Source organism: Chaetodon trifascialis, chromosome 21, assembly GCF_039877785.1.
Source record: "Chaetodon trifascialis isolate fChaTrf1 chromosome 21, fChaTrf1.hap1, whole genome shotgun sequence".
Classification (NCBI taxonomy): domain Eukaryota; kingdom Metazoa; phylum Chordata; class Actinopteri; order Chaetodontiformes; family Chaetodontidae; genus Chaetodon; species Chaetodon trifascialis.
Window position 1 is genome coordinate 10,868,182 of NC_092076.1, and position 19,764 is coordinate 10,887,945.

The 19,764-nt window shown below is 42.8% G+C and overlaps 3 protein-coding genes across 3 annotated transcripts; all 3 read right to left on the reverse strand.

Moving 5' to 3' along the window:
- Positions 1-352: 352 nt before the first annotated feature.
- cenpt (centromere protein T) lies at positions 353-5,598 on the reverse strand. The gene is made up of 13 exons (XM_070991120.1): positions 5,252-5,598; positions 4,777-4,897; positions 4,556-4,700; positions 4,387-4,480; positions 4,121-4,257; positions 3,958-4,015; positions 3,646-3,782; positions 2,320-3,321; positions 1,618-1,911; positions 1,439-1,538; positions 1,143-1,310; positions 925-1,029; positions 353-482 (listed from the first exon to the last, which is right to left on the reverse strand). The coding sequence occupies exons 1-13, from the start codon at positions 5,335-5,337 to the stop codon at positions 353-355; spliced, it is 2,577 nt and encodes an 858-aa protein (XP_070847221.1). The 5' UTR covers positions 5,338-5,598.
- A 1,800-nt stretch (positions 5,599-7,398) lies between these two features.
- ndufa4b (NDUFA4 mitochondrial complex associated b) lies at positions 7,399-9,503 on the reverse strand. The gene is made up of 4 exons (XM_070990628.1): positions 9,327-9,503; positions 8,139-8,227; positions 7,892-7,952; positions 7,399-7,718 (listed from the first exon to the last, which is right to left on the reverse strand). Exons 1-4 carry the CDS (start codon positions 9,375-9,377, stop codon positions 7,662-7,664), a joined length of 258 nt encoding a protein of 85 aa, XP_070846729.1. The 5' UTR covers positions 9,378-9,503; the 3' UTR covers positions 7,399-7,661.
- An 883-nt stretch (positions 9,504-10,386) lies between these two features.
- Positions 10,387-18,075, reverse strand: LOC139349630 (protein FAM117A-like). Its single transcript, XM_070990567.1, has 8 exons — positions 17,401-18,075; positions 16,275-16,420; positions 15,481-15,576; positions 14,964-15,083; positions 14,195-14,323; positions 13,937-14,102; positions 12,940-13,111; positions 10,387-12,250 (listed from the first exon to the last, which is right to left on the reverse strand). Exons 1-8 carry the CDS (start codon positions 17,522-17,524, stop codon positions 11,959-11,961), a joined length of 1,245 nt encoding a protein of 414 aa, XP_070846668.1. The 5' UTR covers positions 17,525-18,075; the 3' UTR covers positions 10,387-11,958.
- Between the last annotated feature and the right edge of the window lie 1,689 nt (positions 18,076-19,764).

Sequence of the window (19,764 nt, forward strand, 5' to 3'; positions counted from 1 at the left end):
GCACACCCGTTGAAAGTCCATGCATAAAAAGACACATGAAGAAAGCTGACACATTCTTCATCTCATGCAATCTTTAATTGAAAATGACAACACACTGTCGTCAATAAGCCGATGCTTGCATTACGTAGATACATCCTCACATAGTATACAGATAATACAGATAAGAAGAAAGACAGAAAAAAGCAATAGACGTTACACACTAAACTAAAGTCTTGGTAAAGAATATGTTTACAAATATTTACACATTTACAAACTGATGAACAACATTAAATTGAGACTTCAATGGTCAAAAGGTCAAAAGAGACAAAAAAAAAAAAAAAACACACAAAAAAAACAGCCATAAAGACAACATTCATCTCCTCTTCTTTGGGACAACAACATTTCCACTGGTTGCAATGGGGATCAGGAGCTTGCGCTGGTCCATACGAAGATATTTTTCAATAAGCACTTCCACCGGCACCTTGTCATTCACATAACCCTGCCTGCAGTGCAAAAACACTCCAGTTAAGTTACGTGTAAGCAATCTAATCAGGCGTTCTGTATGTATACTGTTAGCCAGATGTGTGCTCTCATAGATGAATGCTGTATGTTAGAGGAATATTTCAGAATTAGAGTTTCCTTTTTTATGTCACCTGTGCTTCTTCAGACTGCACATGGAGCTCAAGCTTGCCATCTAGAGGTCAGTTTTGTTCAGCTACAGTAATTCTCCATACAGTGTCTTTACCTGTAATTCTTGATCTTCTTTACTGTGAACTCATGTGATCTATGCTTGATGTGTCAGGTTTATGTTTTTTTTAACAGGCACTTCATTGTTTTTATTCTGTTACATTAACAATGAGTCAAATTACTGAGTAACTTCAAAGGGGTTACTCAGAGGTTTGCAGGTTTTTGGAGTTGAATCACTTCATAATTTCACATGCCTACCTTTTCAACAGAAGTTCAGCATCTTCAACCTCGATGGTTTTCCTCTTTGCGTGGACTGCATACGTCTCCAAGTCCTCCGCCAGCCGCTCGAAGAATTTATCCATTCTGTTAAAGTGTATTCAGTGCAGGGAGTGAAATACATTCACCATATTACAGTGGAAAGAAAAGAAAAAGCACAAGCGTATTAAGTCAAAACCTCCACAGTCATGGCTACTTACGTTTCCTTTAGGACTGGGTACACATCTGCAGAGACCTTTGTTTTGGCAAAGTGCTTGAACACGCTCATAAGGTAGCTCTTAGGAAGGCCTCCTTCCTTTTGAGCTGGCCCCGTCCTCTTTCTCGCCCGCGTTGGTTTAGGTGCAGGCAAACCTTCACTTGTACTACTGCTGGTAAAGCAGATATCAGAAGAACTTGTCAGTAACACAAAATATATGTGCAATGTTTTATCAGCCTGGGACTATTTTAATGTGTATTATTATAAAGTTAAAAAAAAGGTGTTTGAGATGCAACTTGCCTGGTTTGAACATTCTTAAGAACAGAGGGTGAAGCCAGAGGATCGGGGAGGAAAATTTTCCTTTTCTCTCGGACAAATGCTGGAGTCTTGCTGGGGACTTCTGAAGATTTCAGCAAAGAAAACATATTTTACTTTTATTCTAATTTCCTAATGTAAAACACACACAAAAAGAGACTGACCTTCACTCTCTTCATCATCATCTTCATCCTCCCACTCTTCTTCCTGATCAGCAGGGTCCTGTGCAGCAGCCTCTTCAGGTGAATCGTCATCCAGCTGCCCACTGTCTTCAACGGACAGATGAAAGGAGTTCTCTTTATCAGCATCACACTTGGCCTCTGTACAAGAGGCATCTGTCTGTCCTTGGGTTGAGGACTTGGCCATGTCAGGGGTCTCAGCGCGAGGCTGACTGCTCTCCTGGGTTCCCATTTGTTCATCAATAGCGCTGTGTACTTTAGACATGCCATCAGACCATCCTATGTACAAACATCAACACAGAGGTAAACAACAAGTCTCACTTTAAAGTACCATTGCACATGACATAGTCAGTGTCTTTCAATAGCTGACAATAAAAACATAGTATTATCCATACTAGTACTGATATGACAATCAATGTAATTGCCAACAACTTTGATAACTGATTGTTTAAGTTGTTTATTTAACCAAAATGGCAAATATTTGTGATTTTCTCACCAGAGAATCAAATATCTTTGGGTTTTGAACTGTTTGTTGGACAAAACAACCTACTGAAGACATCAACTTGCACTCTGAGAACCCGTACTTTATATATTTGTTTTAATTATAGACTAAACAATCAGTTCATCTAAAAAAAAACAGCTGTCAGTTACATCCACAGCGAGGTTCTATTTTTTTGACATCCTCACCTGCCTCTGTGGCATCTGCCAAATCCCCCCCTGCTTCTGTAACAGCCATGACCCCCCCTGAGCGATGAGCCCTCCGACTGATGTGTTCTAAGTGACCCTCTAGCTGTTCTGATGCCTCCTCATCATCTTCCTCATCCGACTCCCCATCACCCTCATCTTCAGGTTGAGAACCAGCCAAACCATCCTCTGCAGGACCCTCATGATCACTCTGATATTCAGTAGCGTCCTCCTCTTCCTGAGACTGAGAATCAATAGCACCTAATTCTTCAGTTTGAGAGTCAGCTGCTCCTTCTTCTTCTTCAGTTTGAGAGTCTGGTGCAACCTCCTCTTCTTCAGACTGAGACCTGGCTGCAACATCCTCCTCAGGCTGGGAATCAACTCCATCTTCTTCTTCTTTGTCTTCTTCAGTTTGAGAGTGAACCGCACCATCTTCTTCGTTTTGTAAGTCTACTGCACCTTCCTGTTCTGTTTGAGCTCCCACTCTGTTCTCCTCTTCCTCAGACTCGGCTGCATCATCCTGTAGACGAGTCTGAGATTCAGCTGCGCCTTCCTCTTCCTCAGACTTCAACATGGCTGCAGCCTCTTCAAGTTGACCATCAACTGTACTCTTCCCGTCCTGTTTTTGAGATTCATCCATATCATCATTGGACAGAGACAGAGAAAAACATTCTTCATTCTCAAGCTCTGCCACAACTCCTTTTTCAGTTGGAAACAGATACATTGAGCTCCCTTTCCCCCGCTTGCGCTGTACCGCTTTCATCTGCTCCTCCTGCTCCAGCGCTATCATCTGTCGCTGGAGCTGAGACGCCATCACTGTGGGTTTGTCCTGAGTTGCAACAACGGAAAAGTTGGAGGTCGTGGCATCAGGCTCAGCATAGAGAGCCGTGTTGCAGTGGATGATGTCAGTTGTCATATCAGGTTCACTGAGTTTGCTTAGGCCCAAAGGGAAGCCCTCAGAGCAGGCGGTCTCACTGAGACCCCGCACCACAAAGCTGTTTGCTCCTGGGTGACAAGGAAGGGAGAGAGAAACCACAAAGGAAAAAAGACCATTAGCAACAACACTGAGGAGAGCAGATACAGATAACTTTTAAATAAAAAATATATTGTTTGTATGATCGATTAATTGTGTTCTGGTGACAGCTATGCTTGATTTTCCTCGTTTTGTATCATTAGGTTTTATGGCTGCTGATTCGTCTCTGTGAGAAAAAGAACTTGTGTTCTAGTTTTTGATGCAAAAAGTGAACAAATAAATTAATAAGCAGTACTCTCATGACCAGTTATACACATGATCAAGGTTACAAGGAGTATTTTAATAATCATAACCACCTCCCATCTGCCTTTTATTTACAGCAGCGCCAAATTCTTCCTCTGTGACTTTTCGACGGTTAGAAACTCTTCTCTGCAGGCCCCTTTTCTCTGTCCGATCATCCACAAAGGGCGTTTTTAGACTCAGAGAAGTGGAGCTGGAAAAACAGATTGGACAAGATACATGGTCATCTATTCACTCGTTAACACTATGATGAGCAATCAAATTGTTGTTGAATCACAAAAAGAGATTTACTTAATAAGGCCAATGCCTGATCAGAGTCAAACTTTTATACGTAAACTACACAACAGTGTCATTTTTATGCAGTTTACCTTGATAAAGAAAGCGAAGAATGCTCGCCTAGTGATTCTTCATTTTCCTTCTCAACATCTGAAAGCACAAGCATTCATGTAAATATATAAATTTATAATAGCAAACCTTCTGAGGCTCTTACTAAATCCCATTAAAGCCTATCAATAGTGGCCTTAACCTTACCGTCTACATTCTGAAGTCGTTTTTCAAAAGCGGTTACGTTAAGGCTGCGGCGTGGTCTCTTTCTGCTCAGCCCCTTTGCAAGACTTGCAGCATTGCCAACAGTTAAATCAGGCAAGTCAAACCCTGACAGCTCCATGCTGAAAGTCAAGCAAATACAAACCTCTTAGAGATTCACCACATCGTTCAGCCAGTTGCAGTCAACACTGTTAGTGCAGTTATCTGAAATCCTGTTGGACGGCCATCTCAAATGTACAGGCACGGCTCACCTTGGACGTTTGCTGGTAACGCTGGAGTTGGTTGAGGATGGCTGTGGCTCTTCTGACGCAGCTTCCTCGTGAGCCACAGGGGACCTTACGAGATCTGAATGGCATGACAAAGGGCATGGTTAAACAGCTGCAGCATGATGTGCAAATAAAGGATAGTCCATGCTCATACCTGTCTGCAGGATGTTCATGAGTATATGCCTCGGTGTGTCCCCATCATCAAACAGCATTGAGGCTGGGGCAGGAGTGTTCATCTTTCTGAGCACGGCTGAGGCAGTCCTCCTTTTAGTAGTTGGCAGGGATTTCCTGGTTATACTCTAGAAACAAGATAGATAGGTCAGCTATAACAGACTCTAGAAAATGTCCATCATCAGGATTAACTCTGCTCCTCACCTCACGTATTTTATGTCTCAGGCTGCGCCTTAGGATGTCCACTGGAGTTTGGGAACCAGCATCTCTGTTAGCCAGTCGACTGCTGCGCCTGGTCGCGCTAATACTCTCTGTTTTGGAGGCACTGAAGACAAAACAGCTCGTATTTAGTTCAAAACTGGAAGTCACCGGGGCTCAGTCGGAAGAGTCTGAAAATCAAGAATTTCTATGGCAACTTGACACCTCTTGTATCAGGTGTGGTGGTGTAAACTTTTTAGAGTGGGTTTTAAGTCTTACTCTTGAAGCTTCACAGTTATACATTCAACATCAGCAACCACGTTAAATCTTACAAAAGCCCAAAACGAGGATGCGTAACATTAGTCATATCTTAGCTTGCATCAGTTAGTTAGCTAGTCAGTTAGCTGGAAAGACCATTAGTTTTACACTGCTAGTTATTTCCAAGAAATCCTTTCTGAGTGTTGACGTGGTGTTGTAGTACCTGCGGCTGATAGGAGTCCTGGGTGGATCGGTGCTGAGAATATTTGTCAGCAGGAACCGAGCAGACAAGTCCTCCGTATGATCCATTTAGACAGTCAGCTGGTGAGCTGATGTTAGCTAGCAAACGTTTGCAAAGGGTAAACGGTTAACCGTGTTAACCTGCTTTTTAAACAACAGACGACTTTTTCCGAATATCAGCGAGTCCAACAACAGCAGTTTGTCCGAGAACAATGTCATTTACTAGGTGTTTAATCTAGTTAATCATTATTAATCCTCTATTGACTGTCAAATGCTATCTGTCTTTACCGTGGATGGACTTTTCAACCGACTCGTTTCTCAGGCTGTCCCGCGTTATTTTTAAGTGAGCCCTCGCGAGATGTCGTTTTCTTCTTCTCCGCTTTTAGTTAAACGGCGGTTTGCCGGCGTGCTATCGCCAACATCAGGGCAAAACACGAATATTGGTATTTCATGAAAATAATAAAACATATTTTTTAATATTTTTATCTGAGTTGTGTGAGAACATTTTTTTAAAATCCAATTCTCTGTGGGGTTTTTTGTTTAACGAATCAATATGAAAGTTTTCTATTGGCCATACAGAAAATAAAAATACATTCTACCAGTAACATTTAATGCAAGATACAATGAAACACACAAGAGTAAGATGCAAACAGACACCGCACGTGTCAGGCCTTTAGACAGGATCCTAGCCTTTTCATTTTTTCAGACGTTGAGATGATTGATTGCAGGAGTAAACTATATTTGCCACCACAATCTTGCATTGGCGTAACAGCATACTCTGCTGGTCAAAAACGGAATAACAGCTACAACCATAAATTGTTCAAATCAGACCTCAAGAGGTGGAGAATATAATAAAAAGAATAGTTTTATATGTAAATACACCCAATGCAAAAATTATGAAGGCACAGGTAGATGCAGTCACATTTTCAATTAAAAAGAAAAAAAAAAGGCAAATTTTATTCCAGAGTGGCTGTCTCCATGGTTTGAAAGGATGGTGTCACAAGTTTTTTGCAGCAGAAGAATATATTCGAAGAATATCTAAATCCAAAAAAACAAATGTCATTCTTAAAAGAAAATATTAAATTTCTACATGGCTAGGAGATGAGATTTACAACCCAGCTTCCAAAAAAGTTGTGAGTTGTGTGAAATGTAAAGCAATGCAATCATTTGCCAACCAACTGTGTTTAGCCACGACAGTTTTACCACAAGAGCCCATGTGGTAATATCCTTTATACAATCATGTGTCCTCAAAGTGAAAGGTGAACCTCACTCCATCCTTTCCTGTGAACGACTGAGCCTTCATGCCCAATCATGATATTGGTAGTAATAAACAGAATCCATCAGCGGTGCTCTCCTCTCCTGACCTGCTGTGGTGTCTCTGACGTGGACAACAGTAACCTCATGAAATTCTCATTAAAACAGCTGCAGTTTTCAGGCACCGCTGTCCGCAATGGACGTATTCCCCACAGACTGTAAAACCTCAATACGTGACAGGAAATGACTGGATTTCCGCTGAGCTCATTGCTGACTGTAATTTCTTAATGAGGGCTGAAACCTGTTCCCGGGGTTTTCCAAGGGTTTTCTGTAAATGAGTATTTAGTGTTGTACTGGTTTGAAAAATGTTACCATAATGTTCATAATTTTACCATAAAGACTTATTTTATTGGCATTCAACAAGTGGAGCTCCGGTGAGGTTTGACGTTTGTGGACTATGTTGAATGTTTACATTTTTATGGATTACCTTGTGTTGAAGACAAATAGTGTCATATTCAAAAGCCTTCAATCACAATTTTAGTGCCATTTTTTTCCTGTTGTGCTCAAACCAAATGTGAGGTGTCAATGACAGCTATATAATTTTAAAATGTTTAAGATGAGAGTGGTTTCTAGCAGGCAGTAAGGACAAACAGACGTCCAACCAGGGTGTCTGAGTAAGCTTTGATTAGGATATTAGACAATGTTGGCCATAGTGACACCTGTGATGCCACTTGATCTTACAATAATGATCTGAAAACAAAAATGTAATGAATTCCTTCGCAACTCAATCATTACTATCCCACCAAAAAGTACAAATTGATAATAAACTTGACCTTTTTCACGATGTGCAAAAAGTACACATGCAAGTAAGAAGTGTGTGATTTAAATGGTTTTAATAATTTACAACGTCAAAAATAAACTCATCAATTATTAAAACAGGTGGTCGCCTGTTTTGTTCATACAGTCATTGATACATGAATGATCCCCCTCCCATCCCCCTCCACACTGGAAATGAACCGACTGAATGAGTGCAGCACACAGTGTGTATGAATCAACCTTCACTCAGCGTCGTGGGTTTGTTTCATGTTTGGCAAAAAGTGCAAAGGCGCATCACACTGACGACAACACCAGAGGTCGACTTAGAAGTCAGGCCTGTCCTTCTTCATCTTGGAGTAGTCCATGTTAATGGCGAAAAGCTGGAAAGGCACACACAGGAGCAAATGTACACAATCAGCATGAGGGAGGCAGTGTGGACTTTGAGGCACGATAACAGAAGAGATATGGCTCGCTCTCCACAGAAACATGATTTCAGTTTGAATATAACCAAAGAGTCACATGAAGAAATCAGTTAACAGTTAACATGACATACTTTATACTGCTGATTGGGCTGCAATTTGTTCCAGGGCTCTGGGTTGTTCTTGCGATCCCATCTGAGGGCAGGAAAATGAGGAAAAACATGGAAGATCATCAACGTTTTTCTCAGAAAACCTGAGACTTAAACACACCAAGACTGATAGGACCCCAAACCAGACGAGGGCTGAAGAAGACAAGGTTAAATCCACAACTAGAAGTCCCTGTTTCTATCACTGTTTGCTCTCTGGTGATAAGAGACTTACGAGACATCAGGGTTTTTCAGAGCCAGGCGACCCAAGTACATCATGCTCATGGTTGCCCCGCCACCGATGAAGATGAAGAGGGGGATGAGCTGGTGAGAAAAGGTGAGAAAAGACAAATGAGTCTTAATCATATGATAAAGGGAACAAGGAGGTTGATGATGTTCTCATTGGTTCTTCTTTATTCCAGTTGGCTTGAGACCCTTTAAAACGAAGGACTTTCTAACAGAAACCTCTTGTCCCTGGTTCCATGTGTCTTATTTGTATCACTTCAGACATCTGACTTTGTATTTAAAAAGCCACTGACTGAAAAGAAAGATGGAAAAATGAGAAGAACAACTAAAAGAGTATATATCATGTCCAGATATGTCTTGTGCGCCTTTATTAGGATGGAAACTTTAATTCCCTTCCAGCCGCAAAATGACTGTTTTCCCCTGGTGACAAAATCAGGATCACTTAAACAATCATAAACACGTTTCACCTCCAGTGAAGCTTCCACCGTTCAGCAGGACACAAAAACATTTCTACCCAGTGATCTATTAATATGGACGCTGCCGTAAAGCAGGCGCTCTCACCCCGCCGCCCTTGGATCGACGCTCTCTCCTCTGGCCTTGAGTCGTGCCAGTATGGATTCCATACAGATCTGTACGTGCTGCAGCGACATGCACACATGGCCGTGCACGCTACAGCGCGCCTGTGGGGACGGACCATGTTTATCCTCATCACAGCCGCCATTCAACACCTCGATTAAAATACCGCCTCTTGGCTGAATTTTAAATATATTCTGCCGCATCGGAGCAGGTGGCTTCATTTTCAGAGAGAAGAATGAATCCTGGCTTTGACAGAGGAAAGGAAGGACTGGGAAGATGAATATGGGCTGTAATATTGATTTCTCCTCCATTTCACCCAGAATCAGTTGTCCATGTGGAGGAATTAAGACACACTCATAGACCTATAATAAAAGAATCACCTGTGTGCTGTAAGACATCCCAAACATCACATTCACAGAGGAAAGCAGCGTGTGTAAATGATAATAAATGATAATAAATAATAATAATATCAGGTGGTGATACATCAGATAATTAAGGTGAGAATATAGGGGACCGGCGCGCGCGTCAGCGTCCTCCTCTGCGCTTTCAATGTCAGCGGGTCGTCCGCGTGTTTCAGAGACAAATGGGGTTCAGGACTTACAGCCGGGTGGTTCTTCAGCTGTTTGGCGACGACCCCTAACATTGACGACATGGTGGACAATCCTCCCGCTGACGGAGTCCGTTGAAGTGAAGATCTGCCGGCGAAAAATGCGCGCTCCTGCGGAGGTTTCTGGTGCTGTTTCCTCCAGGCCCGGACGTACAGTGAAGTACACACCACCTCCTCCACTACCAGCCAATCCCACAATGCAACGGCAACAGCTGTATGACTGTATGTCACAGTGGGACAGCGGGTCTTAAAGAAAACTGCTCACTGAGCTTCATGAGGAAAAAGAAAAACCTGAAAGTCAATTTTCTGTTTTCAATATGCAGTAAGGGACCATTTAAATCACATCAACCATCACCAAACAAAAGCATAAACCCACATTGTGCTCATTATGAGGAAAAGTCTCACCACAACCACTGTTTAGCAGCTGTTCTGGAGCTTCCAGTCATCCCACATTGTTTTCATCAGCAGGTCATGAAATTGTAAGTGTTTGAGTTTGATATGTATTTATAAAAATCATTCAGTTGCTTAGAAAAAAACATGAGTACCATGATAACCAGTACCAATCTGACCTACAAGAGAAAAGGCTTTTAATAGCTATAAACTGTTGTAATAACACAAGTAAAATGCTAAAAATAGATAAGTTCCAGTCTTGAATTGTAAATGCTGCAGTAACAGCGCTGAAAGGAAACACAGTTCAGGGCTGAAACTTATTTTCATTGGTCTGCAGGTTGTTTCCTCAATAAATTAAGATTTTTCTGTGTAAATGCCCAAAAATGAGTAAAACAGTTGATGAGTAACTTTCTGTCAACTGACTTGCAGCACTTGCTTGGATTGATTGAACTGTTGAACTTCACTGCAGCAAGTGCAAAAGACAGCTGTAAGGCCTTTAAGAATCTGATTGAGGACAAGGGAAAAAGAGAAGTTGGAAAATGCCACACAGTGTATACTGTCAAGTGTAGTGTATTATTTTCTAACAGTGAACATCTGGATGATCCAGATCAGAGCAATTCCAGGTACGACACCTCTCAGCAGACAATACAGACCAGAGCATGAAGAGCTGGGACTTAAGACCAGTTTAATAAATGACAAAGACAGCACGCCATCAATTGTATATTTATGTGGACAGAACACAGAACCTGAGATAACAGCATGTCCACAGCATCCACACCGATTCAGAAAACATTGATATTGAGGCTTATTTGGAAAGAGACAATGTTTCGATCAATCAGTATTTCGCCAGGATACTAAAACTAGAGGAAGTCAAATGATCAGACTAGTTAATTTTCCATCCACTTGCACACACATGAACAAAACTGCTGTCAGAGACAATAAACCCAGGACTAACATATGGAAGAGCTGTCCCCTCCTCCTTACAAAACCCCCTCCTGGAAGTGCATAAAAATCCACCCGATACAGTATCGCATGTAAGACCTGCCTCGCTTATACTGACAGAGCAAACCTAAAAAGTAACAGGGTTTTCCTTTTTTTAGCTTATGTTGCAGGTAACTCAGAAAAAAGATGTAGAAAATACACATTACTACTCTTAAAGTACAAAAGTGAATATAAAAATAAGAATTGCGACTCAAAAGTAGCAGTTCAATTTGTGCAAACATGTCTACCAGAAATAAAACTATCTTAACATCAACTTGTCAGCTTGGCAGAAGAAAAAAAAAAAAAAAGGTCAAACATTTAGGATGACAAATCTACACCACTAAAACTGGTTAGGTAGCCAACAAGGCTGTGAAACCTCCAAACTTAGAAACATACCATCAAGCACACATCTATAACATCAAGGAATAACAGGTTTTCATCCATTAACACGTGCACAAGATACTTTTTTTTGGAAGTAAACAACAAAAATAACATCTGTAAAAGTTTTAAAGCAGGAATGTGCGAGCTGAAGCCTTTAGGTATCGACGCTACCCAAGTCGGAAATCCCTCCAGTCTACAATAATCTAAATGTGATTCCATTTTGTCGCATTTTTTTTTGTTTTCCATCAGGTAAATCAAAAGTACCCTACTGATTTGTCGTGCTTTGTACACCAGCAACAGGTCCAGGGTCAAGTTAGGCAAAACGTTAAGATGAACGGCTGAGGACTTAAAAACAAACGTATGTGAGAAGGTTTTTTTCTCTTGTTTGAACCAGACTGCTGACATTTTGGCCAGAGATCACACACACACACTACGGTCAGAGTTTAAAAATTGGTATCGACAAATAAAAGTATGTCATGGCTTCTTTGGGGAAACAGGAGAAATGTGCGGCGGACAGTCATCCAGTGAATCCCCTCTCAGAGTTAACAGTCCTGCCATAAGACGGTCAAAGTCTCTCATGCTCATGTTTGGCCAAAAAGATATCTTTGGAGTATGAAATAACAGAACAAAGAGCTCAATTTAGGAAAATTACAATGAAACCCAAAACAAGTAGCTCACAGAGCATATCCGTTTGATTGTGTACAAATATGATATTAGTTATTTTTCCCCCAAAATATTCTTATTTTCCAACATAAGATTACTTGAAACCTGTATAGAAAAGAAAGGTTCTTCCCTAAAATAAAGCAACAAATCTCTCCCTGACCACTCAAATATTTGCATCACGCATGTTCCGCAGAAAGATCTGCAGCTGTGATCAGAATGCCAGGCCCTCCCCTGAGCTTTCACCCACGACGGCGGAGGTGGCCGGAGCATCTGGAGGAGCCACCCGGTTGCCAGAGGACATCGCCTGGCAGGAGCTCATCCCCTGGCTCGAGCATGCGCCCCCTGGAGCGACGGAGAGGCTGCGGAACAACAGGTCCATGGAGGGCAGCAGGGGCTTGAGGAGGCTCACAGGGCAGAAGGCTGAGCCCCCGTGGGGGGTGAAGTTTACCTTGTTGGGGTCTGGGCAGGAGGAGATGAGGGCAGGCTTGAGTTGGTGTGGAGTGCTGCAGAATGAGAGGAGAGAGGCTGTAAGAGACAAGTAACTGAGCTAAGTCCTGTCAGGTGTGAGTGATAGAAGTGAGGTTTGGTTACACAACATGCTCTCATGGCCAACTCCTCACACAGAAGCTTGATCAGAGGCCCTGTGCTCCAAACCATGATGCTCTACGTGCCACTCCAGCACCAGTTTCGCATGTGCACGGCTCCATGGTCCAGTTAGCAATAACAAAAGTGAACCATCAGGTTAGACTTTCAAAATAAAACTTGCAAAGTACAATAATAAACATGTGGTCGCAGTTTGGTTAGGTTAAGGCACCAGAAAGGAAAAGATAGATCATGGTTTGGGTTAAACGAAGCGAGTTAGTTACGTACATTAAGTGACATAGCTTCACTTTTGGTTTCACACAGGACACAAACCCTGTGCGCCTGGGTGAAAATCTGTCTGAGCCATCAAACCACCCCAACCTCCTTTGCAGGTGCATTTAAGAATTTTAATGTCTAACCTTAACTAGCTTACTCTGATTAAATGCTTGATCATGTCTATGGAAAGCAGAAATCAACAGTAAATACTTAGTACTGCATGAGGACAGAGTGAAATCACCACCAGAGGGCATCCACACACTGGCTCAGTTTGAATTGATGTGCTACATTTGTCCAAGTCAGACCGTTCTGTTCAGGCGCGTAGCAAACGTACCCGGTTTCCTCCCAGACTCGGACCTTTTCGCAGCCCTCTGGAGGCTCTCGCTGGAAGCAGCAACTTTTGTTGGGTCCTGGAGAGGAAGACATGAGCAGAGGCAGGGAGTGATCAGCCTCATTCTGGGAGGAGAGCGGAGACAGGAGGCACATCTCTGCGCTGTCCATCAAACCTGGAAACAGGAGGGAATGATAAATTAGTCTAATAAAAGATTCGATAAGCAAAAGTTCAGGACAGTTTTTGAAAGTTTACAATGAGATTTGGATGTGTGCACAACACTTACAGACAGCTACACTTAACTGTTCTCAATAAACTGTGTACGCTTGTTCAATTAAAACAAAACTGATGGCTAATGTCAACTGATGAAGCATCTGCTGTCATCACACCATAACAGGAGGGTCAATGTAAATACGCATATTCTAATTCTGGCTTTATGAAGAAAACATATCGCACAAAATATGTCTTCTTCCAGCCAGTCATGTGTCTGATTACTGTAAATGAGCTGTATAAAGGAAACCAGTGTTGAAGTAGGGTAATTCCTAGTAACTCTTTAAACACATAATACACGGGTGGACAAGACAACATGGACCTGAAGACAGACACACCTGTGCCTGGATATTTAATATGCTCTGATATGGCCAGGGCTTGAAAAAGCTGCAGAGAGCTAAACAACCGAGCTTTGAAAAGTTACCTCCTGTTCAGTCAAGACAGCACTGTGATGTTAAGTAAAATCCCCAGAGCCCTGTGTGAAATGTAAGGTCGTATGTGGTTTTCTGATTTTAGGTTGTGTCTGAGTGGTTTTCTGATTTTAGGCCACGTCTTGAGTGGCTGCAGCAGGTGTGAGTGTCACACAGCACTCCACTTTCCCTTTTGTTTTTCGGGCAATTCCCTTTTTTAATACAAATCTAAGCTAAAACCAGAACTGACGGACACATGATTTCTAGTGGGCAGTACCACTGGAAAAGGACAAAACACCTTATTGCACTTAGAAACTAACCATGGTGGAGATTTGGAGGTGCATCTTCAGAGTTTGGCGGGGAGGTGGGAGGGGGGCTGGGAGAGGAGGATGAGGACAGAGAGGTGGTTAGGGGGTCACTCTGAGATCCACTGCTGCAGCTCTGTGGAGGGACTGGAGCCCTGTGACCGTCTGGAACCTCAAGGAGCTGACAAGACAGGAAAGCCGTGTGTTAGCCGTGCAGTCAATGTCTGCCACACTATCTGACATCGGCTACTTGTCCTTTCACTTGACACATACCCTGTGCTGCAGATGCGGTGGCTGGCAGATGAACATGCCTTCCAGCTCCTGGTTGAGGCCCTCCACGCTGCAGCGCAGTCGAGGGACCAGTGTAGACAGGGGAGTGAGGGGGATGGGAATCGGCTGAGTCTGAGGACACGACAACAACTTGCATTAGTCTTGAGAAGCACCTTCAAGCAGAGCAGAAGCTTGTTTTTTTAAAGTCAGTTTTTCTTGTTTCCTCTTATTATGATGCACTCTGAGCTACATTCCTTGCAGGAGGAGTGCTGTAAAAAACAAAACAAATTAGGCAAGCAAGCATCAAGCAACATGTGCTTGAGAAATCACTCAAATTCATCAGGTTCCACAACGATCATCTAAAATCTTAAAGTGTGCAGGTCATTATTTAAATCGCATAAACACTACTAGTTACAAGTCAGCTGTTACTGGTTTGTCATGTCACCACACTTTGGTCTGAAACCGCCGCAGTCAAGTGGAGTGTGGCACTGTGCAATGAGTCGGTGCAGACCAGCTGTGCTGAAAAGCAGAACTACGCATTTCGCTCTGAAAAGCAGAAGCAACGTGATGTAGTGGTCTTCCTGTTGCCTCTGTGTTTTATTTCACTCGCTTCCTGCGATGAGCTGCACTGGCTCGCGATGAATAAAATCAGTGGCACTCGTCAGACAGGTTGCTCTGTCAAACGTTTAAAAAGTGTGCACACACACACACACACACACATGCATGCATGAAGCAAGCAGTGTGTGTATGTGTGGAGATGATGCTATGGTACCTGAGCGGTTCCTAGGCTGCAGCTCCCCTGAGGATAGCCACGCTGGCGGTCTTTGTCGTGGCCCCCTGAGGCTGCAGGTTTGCTGCGCTGCTGCTGCAGCTGTTGTTTTAGTTTAGCAATCTGCAATGAACAGAGGTTATTGTCAGTCAGTGAGCCTGCCTGCACACACACACACAAACACACACACAGAGGAAGTCCTTGAAACTCACAAATGTCACACTTTACAACAAGGTCCCTTTCGAGGCGTGGCGGGAACGTTTCTCACAGTGACAATCTGATTATTTGATGGTTCAGATAACAGATGCGATGAGTGAAGCTCGGGTGAAAAAAGGGAAGTTTCTTTAAAGATGAGATCATTTGGTCTCCTGTTGCTCAATGCTGTTGAAATAATTGAGTCAGGCCTTTTTCAAGAGCTTGTCCTCAAATACAAACGCTTACAAAAAAAAAACAAAAAACATCCAGCTTAGCTCCTCTGGTTTTAACAAACTCATATTGGGCAACGCGGGCAGAGATTCACCTCTCGCAGATTCTCAGCACTGCCCCATGACGCCGATCGCTTGTGGTTGCTGCTCCCTCTCCCACTCTGGGATTTATCCGACCATGAGTCCGGGGTCTGAGGAAGAAAGCAGCCATAAGAATTAATACTCTTCAAATAAGATCACACATGACAAATGAGCACATATATCCAAGTTGTGGCCCAAAGCTGACTCATAACCTGAAACCTGGAAACTGTTAGGCTTAAGTCACGCATTACATCAGGACTTCACATGTATTTCACCAAAAGTTGCACACTTAGCACATCTTTTTATGCTCAAAGGCTGATCTGCATCCACATCGCACCATCCACACCCACAGATTCTCTCTTCACACTTACAAGAGCGAAAGAGCAGGAGAAACTGAAAAACAAAAAGAAGGGGGGAGGATGTGGGCAACCATAGAGCAGTGGCGAGTGCCTGCACAGAGAGCAGAGAGGATGGGTGCAGCCAAAACAGCCTCATCAGCTGACTTCAGGGACTGTTCTCATCGCTGTGGTTCTCACTCTGTAATAGTGGCGCAAGCACCGGACAGTCCCTCCCTCCATCCGTCCGTCCGTCCGTCTCCTGGCAACTTCTTTATCGACAAAAACTGCAAACTAATCATCTAACATGATCTGCCCTCCACTGCACAGGCACATTAATGATTTTAAAAATTAAAGCTCTAAATATGGAAATGTCTTTGATAATGCATTCCATTCATTTCTCTCTGACAAAACCGCTACAATCTGAAATTCACCAGCACAACTATGTTCACACGTCTTCATCCGGGGCTGACCTGGGTGGATTTATCCCTGCGTGACGAGCTGCTCGGGCCCTCCGGTTCTTTCGGCCAGTGTCCCTGCAGGTACGGGCCGATGATGGCATCGAGAGACATCGTCCGCCTCATGCCAGAGCTCAGCTGGTGCGGTTTGGTCTTTCCAGCTGTGAGACGCAGACAACTTTTTAGTTAACAGGCAGCTTCAGTTGTCCTGTTATTTAATAAGTTGGTGGCAAACAAGTTGAACTTTGATATTTAAGAGCAGAGGGCTGCAACATACTCAACGCTCTCCAGTAAATAAGACATACATGAGTATGAGGGTGTAAAGCAGCTACAGTACAAAAAAGCTTTACACTAATTTGTCACCACTGACAATACCTAGAGCTCACATAATTACTCTGATCAAACAATTAGACAGAATTCACAATTCTTCACAACTTGTTCATCATTTAAGTAATTTTTTAAGGACAAATAGCAAAAATTTGCTGGTTGCAGCCTTGAAAATATGAAGATTTCCTGTTTTGTCTGAAATGACTTAAGTGAATACATGGGTTTAGAGCTCGCAATTCGAAGACGTCACATTGGGCTCTGAGAACCTCAAATGGTTATTTTTGACTATTTTCTGAAGGTATTTGCCAGATTAATCAATAATATAAAAGATAGAGCAATTACTGGCACATTGTATTATATGTACACCTATATTTCTTTATCAAGTAATTTTATTTTTACTATTTCATCGATTTTTTTTTTATAATATAGGCAAACACTTTAATTCACCCATCACTAAATGTACATTGAGAACCACACAATACATCCATTGATGGATTACAGATAGAGATGCTGCAGGGACTTCCTTGTTTGACATGATTGATTGTTTTATGACGGGATGCTGCTACAGATGTTTCACTGGGGCTTTACTAGGTCATCAGTCTCAAATTTGAAACCTTTTAGTCATTAAGGAGTCCTTTACTTGCGAACTTAGTGATGGATTTAACTGAAGTGAAACCATATAATGCTGGATTTTAAGTAATCCACATTACCTGATATTCACATTTTCTATTAAGCCATCACTCTTATGTCTATGCACATGTATCAGGGGACTTAATTATATGATCCATATAGTCTGCAGGTGTTGGGTTCATACCTGACTTTCCATCTCTCCGGCTGGGTCGGGGCTTGCTGGCCAGCTGGTAGGGAACAGTAGCCTTGAGGGGCTGTGGACCCAAAGTGGCTCCCCGGGTCTGTCCGACTCCACTTCGGCCAGACATGGCTCCAGTCACAAATCGGGGGCTACTTGGCTCCTATGTAAGTGAAAAAAGCACTGGATGTGCTGCCTGGAGGAGGTCTGGGGGCGCTGTGTGGCTGGCTAAGTTACCAGCAGCAGCCCTTCCTCCACTGCTGATGATGACTACTCAAAACCGTTACAAAAAACAGCTTTGAGTCATTTAGAAAAGCATTTCCAAGTAAATGCAACTACCAGAAACACTTGAGTCGACAGATGAGACGTTACTAGCAGCTTGAGGTCAAGTCTTCGGCGGTGAACATACTTTTTTTCTGGCTTGTGTGCGAGTTAGCAGCCTAGCAAGCAAAGTTTCTTTGTGAGGATGTTGAGATATTTCAGCCCGTTGCCGAACAAGGAAGCAGCTCCAGTTTCAAAAAGCGACTTTAACGTCAACTCCTACGTCTTCTGAGAAAACATGGAGGTGTGTTTCATTAGAGTTTTTCGGGCTGGAGCGTGTTTTGGTGGCCCCCAAAAAGCTGCGAGGTGGTCAGAGTTATTCTCCCCTCGGTGTTCTCGTTTAACGCAAACTCCAAACACTTCCACCACCACGCTGCTGTGGATTTAATTATATGGGGGGCGGCCCCGGCTCACAAGCTCACTCTTCATTGGTTGGTGCTGCCACAGACTATAATTCTATTGGACAGTCCGCCATCAATCCGTCAAACTTCGGACAATGACATTTTCTGTCACCGCCCCCAATTCATATCTCATATCAACTGATTTTCGCCGTTAAATTTTTGTTGAAAACCACATTTAAGCTTTCAAAGTTTGAAAATCGCCAGGTGTAACGATTAATCATGACACTGAAAAAACATGGCGTACTTTTTTTTAAACTTCATTATGGCTCGAAGCTCCTGTAGTTTACCATTTTAAATGTCGACCCATTTAAAGGGCCACACCGGTGCAAGTTCCAGCTTTAGTTAGCTGCGTTTTTGCAGAGCATTTTCAAAAGCGTGCGACACAATTCGATGTCTTTTCCCCTACCGCCACTGGTGTCGATTCATTTTAACATACTGCATGAAAATTGTGCACACTCCTGAAACTTGACTGTCGTTATATGGTGATGCAATATAAGAGCAGATTGATCAGAAAAGTCTGCACCGCATTACCTCATACCATAATGGAATTTGACAGAAATTAATGTAGACTTGATGTTTGCTGTGATGGATGACACAAAGCACAAAGCAAGTTTCAGGAGTCAGCTATATAGATTTTCATGTGGTGTGAAATTAATAGAAACCATTGGATACCTGACAGAAGGAAAAATATGATAAAATTTCTAAAATGCTGTTGCATGTTTTGCAGAGTAATTAGCTGTGACATGAAATACACATGAGCTGCAGAAAGTCAGCTACAATATATAACAATATATATAATGACATACATTAATCATCACCTTTATTCACTCATTCATTCATCGGCTAATTATTTCATCATACTTAATCTCCCCAGCTGGGTGTGTGTGCACCATCTGGGTGGACTGTGAAGTGGTTTTGGGTGGTGTGTGTGCATGTGTGAGAGAGCGTGCATTGTGAGAGATAAATGGTCTGACCCTGTGTAAAAGGGAGTGCCAATGGTGGGACAAGAGTAAGGCATAGAGATAACATGGCATGCAGTTTTAGAGGCAGATCCTAGACCACTACCTCCTCACCCACACCAAACTGGATCTAAATATGCAATTACTTACCAAGACCTCAGCCTATGTTTTAGATAACACGTTTGTGTGTCTGGCACAGCAGAATGGGAGTGAATGTGCTTTATCACAGAAGGCTGAAGTGCTGAACCATGTGTTTAGCAGCCTGCTCATCTATCTAGCGCAGCTCCACCCAACAATTGATGTCACTTTCACAAAACAGCCAAAGACAAAGCCAGATAAGTAAATCCAACTTTTCACACCCCTCTTACAGCCAAGCAGTTAATTGGACAGTATGCCGATCTGGAATGCGTCTCCTACATAATGCATTTCCAGCGTTTACCAAAGGACCTTCAGCTGCTGTTTGTCTAGCTCCCTGTATTTGTCTGTGTTAATGAATGAATGATCCTAACCTATGACCTCATGTAAGCTATTTCAAACCCATTTGAAGAGACACGATGTCATGCTTCACAAAGCAAAGCCACAAAGGGGAGACGTGAAAACAAAAAGTGACCAAGGCACAGAGGGGAACAGCGCGTGCTGGGATTCTTGGACCTACAGTAAATGAAATTGCTGTGATGTCAGTAAATTTT

What these genes read in the sequence shown, in the direction of transcription:
- LOC139349630 (XM_070990567.1), bottom strand. Translation starts at nt 17,524, where the DNA reads ATGTCTGGCCGAAGTGGAGTCGGACAGACCCGGGGAGCCACTTTGGGT. An exon ending in GCAGCCTAGGAACCGCTCAG is followed by an intron (nt 14,324 to 14,963) that starts GTACCATAGCAT and finishes TCGTGTCCTCAG; the next exon opens with ACTCAGCCGATTCCCATCCC. An exon ending in CACCGCATCTGCAGCACAGG is followed by an intron (nt 14,103 to 14,194) that starts GTATGTGTCAAG and finishes CTGTCTTGTCAG; the next exon opens with CTCCTTGAGGTTCCAGACGG.
- cenpt (XM_070991120.1), bottom strand. Translation starts at nt 5,337, where the DNA reads ATGGATCATACGGAGGACTTGTCTGCTCGGTTCCTGCTGACAAATATT. An exon ending in TGAGACATAAAATACGTGAG is followed by an intron (nt 4,701 to 4,776) that starts GTGAGGAGCAGA and finishes TCTTGTTTCTAG; the next exon opens with AGTATAACCAGGAAATCCCT. An exon ending in TCTTCGCTTTCTTTATCAAG is followed by an intron (nt 3,783 to 3,957) that starts GTAAACTGCATA and finishes CTGTTTTTCCAG; the next exon opens with CTCCACTTCTCTGAGTCTAA.
- ndufa4b (XM_070990628.1), bottom strand. Translation starts at nt 9,377, where the DNA reads ATGTCGTCAATGTTAGGGGTCGTCGCCAAACAGCTGAAGAACCACCCG. An exon ending in AGCTGAAGAACCACCCGGCT is followed by an intron (nt 8,228 to 9,326) that starts GTAAGTCCTGAA and finishes TTTTCTCACCAG; the next exon opens with CTCATCCCCCTCTTCATCTT. An exon ending in AGCCCAATCAGCAGTATAAA is followed by an intron (nt 7,719 to 7,891) that starts GTATGTCATGTT and finishes GTGCCTTTCCAG; the next exon opens with CTTTTCGCCATTAACATGGA.